We start from the raw sequence: 12,423 nt of genomic DNA, 5'->3' as shown, positions 1-12,423 counted from the left end.
GTTAATCAATGTCATAAAACAATATGTGTACTAACTGTTTAATGAGAAACTATTTGTTCTGTAAACCTTCATCTAAAGTACAATAAAAAAATTAAAAAAAAAAAAAATTACGTGTTCTTTTTTTCATTCAGCTAATACAGCAGACACATCCTGTGTGCCTACCCTGAGCTCAGCTCTAGGGGTCCACTGGACAGAATGGGCAGCAGGGGCTGATGAAAGAGGTGCTAACCCAGCCTGGGGGACAGAGGGCTGCCTAGAGAAGAGACCTGAAGTGAGACACGCAGTATAAGGGGAGTCAGGAGGTACAGGAAAGTAGGAAGGGCACTACAGAAAGGAAGCCAGCATGAGGTGGGACACCCACAGGGAGACGCTGGAGACCTGGGAGGGGCCGTGGTTTCTACCTGTCCTTTGGGAGCCCCAGGGTCTGCCTTGCTCAGGCTGAGGATAGGAAGATGAAGCTCTGTGCCCTCAACTCCCACCTGCTCCTTCAGCCTGAGCAGTCCACTTTATCTGCTTTATCCACTGCGGTCCCACCCAAGACTTTGCCCACAAAGACAGTTGTGTGTGGGCCAGGTGAGCATGGGGGTTGTTTTGAGTTGGAGGGCCTAGAGAGGGGGATGCTCCCACTAACCGACTTGTTGGACAGTGGAGGGAAGGGGCCAAAGACCCTGGGCATAGTGTAGACAGGTGGTGATGGGGCCACCAGAGAGGCCATGGTGGTGGCAGGTAGCGGCAGCATCGGAGGTGGCAATGACAGAGATGGCAGGCATGGGGAGGTTGCCTGGTCCCGCAAGAGGATATGTTCCAGTTTCTTCAATTTTGGCTTCCTTCTCTTCTTTTTGGCATCTGTGACAAGAGATGCTAGTTAGTGCCTACTTCGTGCCCAGAACAGGGTAGGGTGGGGGCCAAACACAGTGGTGCAGGGTCAAGTTTTCCCACTATACCTCCAACAAGGAGGGGAGGCAGAGACTGTCACATGATAATACCTATAACCATTACTATTAGGCACCAACATACACTGCCTCACTGACCCCACCACAGCCCCAAAGACAAGGAGTACTTCTGTTACTATTGTACAAGTGGGACCAGAGACTCCAGCTGTACAAGGCACAAGCAGGACCCACACCTGGGCTACCTGATCCAAGGGCAACCTTTCTTGGGAAGTCACAAGTGTCACAGCCAAGGAGGGATGGATTTGGCCTGGAAGGGTCTGTCTGCTGCCCACCTCCCAAGCATGTGTGGGAAACTGCTAAGTTGGCCAACACCCATTTGGGGTACTCAGGCTCCCCAAAGTGAACCCACTGACTACACTATGTCTGGGGTCATCTGGCAGATGGAAAGAAGGGTCCTTCCTGTGAGGAAACTCAATGAGGAGCCAAAGAGTTGGGCTTGGGGGGGAATCTTTGAGGGGTAGGACCCTGAGGCCATCCCCCTCTCCTCTATATGCTCTAGTCTTTCTCCTATTCTCAATGAGTTCTGGCTACTTCTACTGTTCAACTGAAGTTGGAAACCACCAGCAAGGCAGTGTTAATGAGTTCCTCATACAGCCCATCAGAACAGCTTGTTCAGAATGATAATATTAACTATCACATGGAGCACTGGCCTGGTGGCTAACAGCCTATCCTCCAGAGCAACCCAGACCTGAATTCTAGTCCAGGCTCAAATGCTTATTGTGTGACCTTGAGCATGTTGGCTGACTTCCCTGTGCTTCTTCTGTAAAAGAGGAATAAATAATATCAAAGTTGCCTCTGGAGGCTGTAGTAAGAACTACGGGTGCTACTGTATCAACCACCCGATGAAATGATGTGGAGGGCTTACACTCAGCATCATGGAAAGGGGACCCTCAGCCAATCTGGGCCTCCTGAGGTGAAATAAGAACCCTGCACCACTAGTGACATGTTAACACCAAACACAAATGCAATAAAAGAACAAAACTTGAATCTCCTCAAGGTTTTCGAGCTACTGTCCAAGAAATACAGGAAGAGGAGAAGGAGGCAAACACCATCAAGAAAAGACAACAGAAGCAATCTATGAATTAGGACACCCCAAAAGACAACACACAGTTCTTCAAAAGTCAAGGAAGGAGAAAGTGAGGAAGAAGAGTCATTTCATCTCAAAACGGACTTCAATACAAGTGACCACCGGTCCTCATTTGCCCAGGGCCATTTGGCTTACACCTGCTGTACCCACATGGCTATCAATACTGCCCCTTTCACTTTCATAAGTGTCCCAATGTGGACACAAACTATATGGCTACCTGATGAAAAGAAACTTAAAACAACAGAGAGTCCCTGATGGAGAAGAAGAAAGGTGGGGTGCAGAACTCAAATTCTAGTAAGACGACCAGACTTAATGGTCTGACTGAGACTGGAAGAATCCCAGAAAGTATGGCCCCTGGATTCTCTATCAGCCCAGAAATGGAACAATTTCCAAAGCCAACTCTTCAGACAGGGATTGGACTGGACTGTGGGACATAAAGTGATACTCGTGAGGAGTATGCCTCTTAGCTCAAGTAGATACAAGAGACTAAATGGGCAGCTTGTGTCTGGAGGTTAGATGGGAAGGCAGAGAGGGTTAGGAGCTGGTTGAGTGGACATGGGAAATCAGGGGTGAAAAGGAAGTGTGCTGTTACAGTATGGGGAGAGGAATTAGGGTCACATAACAATGTATGTATAAATTTTTGTATGGGAATGTAAACTTCATGTAAACTACAACAATAAAAAAATAAAAAAACGAAAAGGAACTTAAGAAGTCCAATATCCAAACACAATGCGTAGGCCTCACTGGGTCCTGATACAACAGACCAACTGCAGAAAGAACTTTGTGGACAACTAAGATTTGACTATGCACTAAGTCACTCCTAATATGTCAGCTGTAACGAGGACATGGGGTCTTGGGTAGTGCAACAGTTAATGTGCTCAGCTGCTAACTGAAAGGTTGGTGGTTCAAGTCCACCTCAAAAGAAAGGCCTGACAATCTACTTCTGCAAAATCAGCCACTGAAAACTCCAGGGAGCACAGTTCTACTCTGACACACGAGGTCACTGTGAGTCGAGTCAACTCAACGGCAACTGATTTGTTTTTTTTTTTTAACAATGACATTGTGATTATGTAAGAACATGTCTTTACTTAGTAAGATGCATTCTTAAGTATTTAGTGGTTGAATGATAGAATGTTTGAGATTTTTCCCTTAAAATGTTTCAGAAAAAGAAATGGGAGGGGGGATGGAGACTGAAACAAGTATGCCAAGATGGGGACAGTTGCTGAAGCTAAGTAATGGCTACTTGGGTTCACTGTAGTCTATAGATTTGTGTATATTTATTTTCACAATAAAAAAAAACAACAACTCATTGCTGTAGAGTCCATTCCAACTCACCACAACCCCATGTGTTACAGAGTAGAACTGCACTCCATAAGGTTTTCTTGACTGTAATCTTTACAGAACTGAATTGTCAAGGCTTTCTTCCACAGTGCCCCTGGGCTGGCTCGAACCACCAACCTTTCAGTTGGTAGCCGAGTACAAAAATTTGCCCCACCCACAGGGACTTATATTTTCACAATAAAAACTTTCAAAAGAAACACTTCTTTGTTTTTTAAGTACCTAGCACTGGGCTAGGGACAAGTGGGCCCTGAGTTAGGTTGGCTAGTTACTTGAGCCAGGCACTGCCTGTGGCCCTTCACACACACACTCCAAGGCATCCTGTAAGGCTAGAGGTGAAAGAGGGCTCTCTGCTCAGAAAGGTGACCCCGGGTCACAGCCAGGAGGAAGCAGAGTCGGACTTAAACTGTCAGGATGTACCCCCTCCCCGGTGGATAAAGCCTGGACCCAGGGGAGGCAGATCCAACAGAGTGCGAGGGGAGCCTCACCATGGGCATAAAGGTGCACGCGGTGGATGCTCCTCTTCAGCTGCTCCAGGCGCTGGTGCATCTCCAGGGCGTCCATGCTGTTGCAGTAGTTCAGCTCCCCTTGGATGGCGTAGAAGAACTTGGCCTGTGAGGACCCAGGAGAGGCAGGGAGGGAGCCGGCGGTAAAACACTCACCTGCTCCCCAGGCTGCCTGCAGCCCCAGGGCACAACCCATGGGAATCTCCGCTGATGGGGGTGGTAGTCCTTCCCTCCCCTCTCCTTCCCCTTCTCCCACCCCTACAGGGCCGCACCCGGAGGAAAGAGAGGAGCCCACGCTGCTCGCACTCATCCTGCTTGCCCTTGCGCACCACCCGCTCGGCCAGCGCCGGGTTGCGGTCGATGCTACGGAAGAGGCGGCGTAGTGCGCGCTCCGTGCAGGTGGTCGCCTGCCTCTCGAAGTCCTCCTCAGAGATGAGCTGGCAGAAAGTCACGCTCTGAGGGAACTCGCGGTCGAACTCGTCCAGGGCCTCCATCCAGAGGGCGATGTGCAGGCGGAGCAGAGTTAAGGCGGGACTCCCGGGAAGTGCTGTAGCCGGGCTCCCGAGGGCCGAGGGCCCACCCCCTGGGTGTCACCACGAGCGTCGGGGGACCTGCCACGGCAGCGCGGCGGAATTCGAGGCCCGTCCGGGCACAGGCTGCCGGGACGTACCCGCTCTCCCCACAGGCGTCGAGCGACCAAAGCCCCCTCCGCGCCTTCAACCACCGCCCCGCCCCAACCGGCTCCAGCCAATCGCCCCAGAGACCAGGAGCAGGGCCCAATCGCCGCGGAGGCCGGGGGCGGGGACCAACTCCCCGGGAACCAATCCCTGCGCGACTGTAGCACGTGACAATGCCCACCGCTCTGGGCATGCGCCCTCGCGCCTTCTAAACGCTGCCTGGGCGAAGGCGGCTGAGGTGGGCTGGGCTGTAGTCAGCTTGAGCCCATGAGGGGTTTCGTCAGGGTAGTGGTCATCGGCCCAACTTGTCCAGCCCCTCAACTCGTCCAGCCCCTCCACGGCCCTCTAGGCCCTCCTCGGCCCGGGCTACATCCCACAACCAAGAGGCGCCCCTCCCATCTTCTCCTCATCCTGGCAATGCCCCAAAGACGTTACTGCCCCCCTTCACTCCTTGACACCCCCCCCCCCACTTTCCACCCTCTTACTTTCCTGACCTAGTCTCCAGCTTTAAACCTGCCTTTCCCCAGCTTGTCTTCTCCTCCTCTTCACAACCATTTCTTGGGTCTATACTCGCAGTAGCCTCTTCAGTCGCATCTCTGGTCCCCCCTCAGTGTTCTTTTCCTCATGCCCCTCAAATGAGTCTTCAGTGTCCCATCTTCATTTACCCACTCCTAGGTCCTGGTTACAACCCAGAAACTGACTTAACCATCCCACACCTGCGACCTCCCTGGAGCTCTAGATCCAACTGTCCACTAGAACTTTTCTCCGGCATCTCAAACTGAGCGCATCCAGATTCACACACAGCCTCTTACCCCCAAAACCTGCTTCTCACCCCCCACCTACCCGGCCAGCTGTTGACCCCACCATGAACCCCACCCACGAAGTGGAGGGTGCATCCCGAACTGTCCCCCCCCCTCCACTCCCTACCCCCATTAACCAGACTTTTCCCACAGCCAAACCACCAGCCCTCTGGACCCAAGAGGTAGCATTTACCTCCTCCAGCTCTTTGAGATCAGAGAGCAAGGTAGAGAACTCAGAGAGGACAAAGTTGTGGAAGCCAAGGAGGAACGTGGTCACCTCTGTGCATCTTGCCAGGGCAGGCAGAAGCTTCATCAGATGCACCTGGGTTCAAGTCTCTGTTCTGCTTCCTTCCCCTTTTGTGACTTACAAACTGGAACTTAAAAAAAAGTTATATATATGTTGCTGTTCTTAGGTGCCATCTAGTTGATTCTGACTCATGGTGACCCCATATGTTACAGAGTAGAACTGCCCCACAGGGTTTTCATGGTGGCACAGTGGTTAAGTGCTCTCCTGCTAACCAAAAGGTCGGCAGTTCAAACCCACCAGCCACTCCAGTGGAGAAAGATGTGGCAGTCTGCTTCAGTAAAGATTTACAGTCTTGGAAATCCTATGGGGCACTTCTATTCTGTCCTATAGGGTCACTATAAGTCGGAATCAATTCAACAGCAATGGGCTTGGTTTTGGTTTTGATTAATCTTTAAGGAAGCAGATCGCCAGGTCTTTCTCCTGCGGAGCATGCTGGGTGGGTTCAAACCACCAACCTTTTGGTTAATAGCCAAGCACTTAACCATTTGCACCACCAGGGCTCCATATATATATGAAACCAAACCAGTTGCTGTTGAGTCTATTCTGACTCATGCTAATGCAATGTGTCAGAGTAGAACTGTGCTCTACAGGGTTATCAGTGGCTGATTTTTTAGAAGTAGATCACCAGGCCTTTCTTTCGAGGTGCCTATGAATGGATTTGAAATGCCAACCTTTCATTGGTAACCAAGTGCTTAACCATTTACACCACTCAATGACCCATTAGTATGCTTTTTCACACAGGACAAGCACCTTCTGAGGAGTCAATCAGACCTGACTGGCCTCCTCACCCCCCTATTATATATGCTGATAGCTGTACTTCACACTTTATACATTTATTCATGTTTTAAAAAAGTGTACTGTGTCCCTGCTCTGTCTCTGCCCGCAGGGGTACCCAGTCTAATGTGTACCTCAGTCCTAAGGACAAGATTCAGATCCAATAGATTCTGCTAGGGGGGACATTCAATTGATACAGCAAAGCCCAGGGGAGGCTTCTACCAGGAGGAGGAGACACCTGAGTTCACAAGCCTCCCTGGGAATGGGGGCCTCCAGCCAGTGGGCACAGAACATGCACGGGGTGAGGTACCTCACCACTCAGTACGAAGAGTGGAGTTGGGCGGAGGAGGAGAGGAGCATGTGTCTATTACCCTTCATCCTCCCCATGGTGCCAGGGTGTCTACCCCTAAGGAACAGGCTTGAATGGTTGTCACTGGACACATGGAAGCCTTTTGCATTGTGTGGGGTCCTTGGTGGACAGGAATCCTGGGTGTGATGGTGGAGGTGACCAGGCTCCTTGGAAATTCAGCTCCAACTCCTACCCATTCAAACTGGGGGGGAGGGTGTGCTGACCACCCTACAGTCCATCCTGTAGGCCCAGGACATTATCTCCCTGCAAGAGAACAATCTGGCATGGTTGGTAGGCACCATCTGCAGGCTTCATATCCTAAGTCCACCCCAGAGAGTGCCACTCTTGCTGACTCAGGGGTGGCTGAACGTTCTGCCTCCTGGAAGGCCTGTCTACCTAAGGAACCTGCCTCACCTTTCCCTAGATCCCCACCCAGGAGAACATCCTCTCCTGGGCCTGGCCCTTCTCGAGTCTTTAAGGAGAACTGAGTCTGGTTCACCTCAGGGCTGAGCTGGGCCTGAGCCAGGCCCTGGTTGACCCTCCAAAGTCAGAAAACCAGTTACTGTGTAGTTGATTCCAACTCATGGCAACCCCATGTGTATCACAACTGTGCTCCATAGGGCTTTCGATGGCTGTGATCTTTGGGAAGTAAATTGCCAGGACTTTCTTCCAAGGTGCCCCTTGGTGGACTTGAATTGCCAACCTTTCAGTTAGCAGCTGAGCGCTTAACTGTTTGTATTATCTAGGGACTCCTTCAACCTAAAGCAGTGGGCCTCTGTTTCTCCACAAGGCCCTGTCCCGGCCTGGAGCCCCCAGTCTTACCTGGGGAGCCAGTGTAGAAAGAAACCCTTCAGAACAGAGCTTCTCTGAATCCATGGGTTCTGCCTCTGCATCCATGCAGCCACAACACAGACTTGGAGACAAACCTGGAAGATCCATCTGGATTCACACACCCTGGGGGCCTAATCAGCCCAGACACTTACCATTTAGGTACTTCCCTTTCCTCGGCTGGGAAATGGAGTGAGGCGGCAAAACTCCCTCTGTCCCAGGCACTGTGGGTGGCGGGCTGGGCCTGACCAATGCCCTTTCATCATTGCACTGCTTCCCAGCGGCCCACAGTAGTGCAACAGGGAAAGAGTGTCGGGCAGGCCTGCCAGCGCCTCCTCTGAGAGGTGGTGGGCAGTGGGGATCCAGATCTGGAATGCAGGCTCGGTGGGGAGGGGCCTGGGTTTGGGGGAAGGGTGCCCTCTGACCCCAGAGGCCCAGAGCGGGCCAGGATCTCAAGTTTCCACGGAGAAGAGAGCGTTCTGAGCAGGGGCAGGGGAGGGCCTGCAAGCCCGAGAGGCCTGGGCTGGGGAGGGCTGCTAGGGGGATCCCCAAGGCTGGTCGCGGATGCTTTGACAATATTATTGCACTGCTTCTCAGCGCACAGTAGTGCAACCTCGTCAGAGCACGTGCGGCCAGAAGGGGGGACCCCACCTCCTCCATTAATGGCAGAGCGGGAAGCTCAAACAAGATGGGGCCTGTTCAGGAGATGGGGGCCAAAGCAGGAGTTCCCAGCAGAGCTGCAGTCCTTGCGGGAACCTTAGGACCCCAGGGCACGGGGGCCCTTACCAGCACGTTCAGGACTGCCATCACAAGGGGACCTGGACCAGCATCTTGTAGGACAGATACACGAGGCTGGAGGGTAGTTCAGCCCCGGGGCAGGAGCGCATGTCCAGATGAGAGACAGAGCACACACGCAAAAGCGAGGAGCCGCGCTCCCGCCGCATTCCAAACCCACTTTCTAGAAGAAAGCAGGTAACCCCACCCCGGGATGACGTGCCTCTGGTGGACTCAGGCCTCTGACCCCTCTTTTGAGAACAGTGTTTTGTCTTAAAACAGATTTTAGTACCCGGTGGCCCAGAGCGGAACATAAGAACGGAAATCCCAATTGCACCCCTTACACACCGTCTCGCCAGAAACTCCCTTTTTGCCCGCGATTGTCACGCACCTTGGATCCCGCTACTCATGCGGCCGGATACCCCTTCCGCCTACGGACAGGGCAGGATGCGGAAAGTTCGCAGGACCTGGGTACTGCCCGGCCGTCCGCCCCCTTGCGCCTGGTGGTCCCAGCGCGGACGACTCGGACCTCGTGGCGCCCTGGGTCCGCGGGCTCCATCTTTAACCCGCTGACAAGCGGCGAGGCCGGGCCCTGGTTTGTTAGCATAGCCCCGCGCTCATTGGCCGGCGCCGGGGCGGGGCTGCGACCCACGCACGCCCATTGGCTGAGCCCTGAGCGATTTCAAAATAGCCTCAGGGCTGCGATTGGCCCCGGCGGGCGGTCTGGGCTCCGTGGGTTTAACAATGAGTTCTACAAACACGCTCTCCCCATTCATAACTTATCAAAGGGGCTTTGCCCGCCTTTTCTCTCCGCCAATCTCGGCGAGTTTTCCAGCCGCACTGGCGAGAACAGTGGAAAGAGCGGGGCCGCGGGGCTGAGCCCACCCGGGAGGGAACCGCGAACCTTGGGAAATGCCGGGACCCAGGCCTAGCCTTCCGCTGAGCGGGTACGCAGGCTGCTTCACTTCGCGTCCTGAACTGGCTACTTGTGTGGTATTCTGCCGCGGTGGGCTTCCGGCAGCCCCCTTCCCCACCGCTCCGACCTGCGGGACCTGAGTGGAGCTTGCCAGAGGCCACCAGGGTAGGAATGGGCTGTGGAGACCCCATCCCGGGGCCCATGGAGCGTAGTGGATCAGCGGGAGAGATCCACTTTGCGGATTAGCATTCATTGAGCGCCTACCCTGGGGTGGTAACTGCAGCCATATATGCCACCGGCCCTTACACAGCTCCAGTGTGGCTGTTGGGGGTGAAGGGGTGCGCATGGCCCCCCTCATACTTCATCCTCTCAGCCCAAGGCTGACAGTAAATGTTTTTGAGGCGGGCAGAGCTGGGTTTGAATCTTTACTCTCTCTGTATGACAGCAGAGTGACCTGGAGCTAGTGTCTTAGCCTCTCTGAACCTCTGTTTCTTCCTCTGATAATGAGATGACAATAGAACCTGCTTCACAGAGTTGTTGCCAGGAGCAAATGAGATGCTGTGTAAATTGTTGGTGCAGCCTGGCACTTGGTAGGTGTTCCATAAATGTGAGTTCTGCTGCTGCTACTGTTCATATTTTTGGTCTTGTCCTGCATTCTGCCCAGAGTCATTTTTCCTGCCCCCACATCATGGGCGTTGGTTGCCCAGGGATTCCTAGGTGCTGAGTGCTGTTGGGTTCTGCTCTTAATAAACATCCCTTATCTCATTTGGGGGATAGCGGGGTAGAGACAGAAGCAGACAATTACAGGCTGAGGTGCTAGGAATGGACCACAGGAGTACCCCATTGGGATTTTCAGGGTGTACAGCATGGGGACAGTCGTGGTTCAGTGGTAGAATTCTCAGCTTCCATACTGGAGACTTGGGTTTGACTCCTGCCCAATGCACCTCAACCACAGCCACCACCCATCTGTCAGTGGAGGCTTGTATGTTGCTATGATGCTGAACAGGTTTCAGCAGTGCTTCCAGACTAAGATGGACTAGGGAGAAAAGCCTGGAGATCTACTTCTGAAAATCAGTTATTGAAAACCCAACAGATCACAACAGTCAGATCGACAAGTGTACAATCATGGAGATGGCACAGGACCCAGCAGCATTTCATTCTGTTGTGCACAGGGTCACCATGAGTCAGGGACTGATTTGATGGCAACTAACAACAGTCCACCCTGTTGGTGCCCCACCCACGTCCCTGCCAGCACCAGCAGCTCTGCCAGAGGGCTCTACTCTGGCTGCAGGAGTGCCTTACTCAGAGCATAGAGCAGAAGGAACTGCCACGAAGTAATTCTGCCCCATGCCCAAGCTCTCAGCCAATTAGGAAAGAGAGTTTGGTGGATGAGCACCCCAGCTTCCTCAGGATAACTTTAAGGCATGTTCTGCACTGTGTTCCCAAGTTCCCCAGCAGGATAACACTCCAGTTGCTTGCAAGGATAACTTGCTTGACAATGCACCCTCATGACTGCCTTCCCTTCCCCTCCACAACCCCAGTGTTTTCTTGGGATCACTTCCTGATGACTCTACTTTCACTGAACACTTTGCTGCAAGGTCTGTGATGATTGGAGAGGACGTTTGAGAAGTTTGGCAGTGGAGGGACCAGGAGAGGGTCTGTGTTTGAGCAGAGTGGGGGGTAATGACCCTTGACGACACACGACCCTCCCAACCCTCAAGCCTCACAACTGGTTAGAGCTCTTCTCATCACCACCACCTTTATTGTTTAATAAGGTCAATTGATTTCTCAAATGTGAAGAGGCTCTACCCACAATATTCCACTTGCCATCCCTGGCATCTCTTTGTATTCTGTGTTCTATCCTCCTTCAGGGAAGCAGCACCCCCTACCTCCAGGAGGTGGGTCCAGCCCCCACCTTCCTACACAGCCACGCCCTGGGAATGTTAGCAAGTCAAAGAAGTCTGCAATCTCCACCATCGCCTCTAGAGGTCACCTGTACACCAGCAAAGCTAACTGTTACCTTCTTTTTTAAAAACCAGTTACCTGTCATTCTGACTCCTTGTGATCCCATGTGTCAGAGTAGGACTGTGCTCCATAAGGTTTTCATGGCTGATTTTTTTAAAAAGATTGCCAGGCCTTTTTTCCGAGTCACCTCTGAGTAGATTCAAACTACCAACCTTTTGGTTAGCAGCCAAGCATGTTAACAATTTGCACATTACCCGTTGCCATCGAGTCAATTTTGACTTATAGAGACCCTATAGGACAGATTAGAACTGCTCCATAGGGTTTCCAAGGCTGTAATCTTTATGGAAGCAAACTGCCACATCATTCTCCCACAGAGTGGATGGTGGGTTCGAACTGCCGACCTTTTGGTTGGCAGTCGAGTGTGCTTAACTACTGCACCACCAGGGAACTGAGAAATGCTGAAAGAGACAAGGATCTTCTCCCAGAGCCAGCGTCCTGTATACAAACTTCTAGCCTTCTGACCCAAACCAAACCAGGGCTTCAAACCGGTTCATTCTGGTTCAACCCCCTGCTGAGAATTTGCATTTCTACCCCCAGATATACTGAATCAGAATCTATAGTTTAACAAGATCCCCAGGTGATTCTTATGTATGATAAATTTTGAGACCCACTGCTCTACTACTAGTGGTTCTCAGAATTGGTCCCTAACCAGCAGCATTAGCATCACCTGGGAATTTGTTAGAAAGCAAATTCTCAGCAGGAGTTCGAACCGGAACCAAACCCATTGCTGTTGAGTTGCTTCCGACTCATGACCATCTCATGTGCTAATGAATAGAACTGCCCTACATGGTTTTCTTGGCTGTAATCTTTATGGACGCAGATCACCAGGCCTTTCTTCTCTGGTGTATTTGAACCACCAACCTTTAGGTTAATAGCCAAATGCAAACCATTTGCACCACCCAGGGACCTTCTAGCCTCCTGAACTGTGAGAAAATGAACTTCTGTTTTTTAAACCACTCACTTGTGGTATTTCTGTTACAGCAGCACTAGGAGACTGAGACAGAGGGCATGGGAAGAAGAGCATCAGACAGGTGAGGGCCTGTTCAGCGGTCAGTCTGTGCTGGAGACAGATTTTGCACAGGAAGAGAA

The 12,423-nt window shown here is 52.1% G+C and overlaps 1 protein-coding gene across 1 annotated transcript in view; it reads right to left on the bottom strand.

Annotated features, from left to right (window-relative positions):
- Window positions 1-4,378, bottom strand: part of LOC111822316 (uncharacterized) — an 8,918-nt gene extending 4,540 nt beyond the window's left edge. The window contains exons 1-3 of the mRNA XM_023740557.1: window positions 4,157-4,378; window positions 3,867-3,990; window positions 632-846 (exon numbers count right to left, since the gene is read on the bottom strand). Coding sequence (XP_023596325.1) covers window positions 632-846; window positions 3,867-3,990; window positions 4,157-4,378 — 561 coding nt within the window. The remainder of the gene's footprint in view (window positions 1-631; window positions 847-3,866; window positions 3,991-4,156) is intronic.
- Between the last annotated feature and the right edge of the window lie 8,045 nt (window positions 4,379-12,423).

The sequence above is a fragment of the Trichechus manatus genome, unplaced genomic scaffold (assembly GCF_000243295.1).
Source record: "Trichechus manatus latirostris isolate Lorelei unplaced genomic scaffold, TriManLat1.0 scaffold00157, whole genome shotgun sequence".
NCBI classification, from domain to species: Eukaryota; Metazoa; Chordata; class Mammalia; order Sirenia; family Trichechidae; genus Trichechus; species Trichechus manatus.
This window is presented reverse-complemented; position numbering and strand designations above follow the sequence as displayed.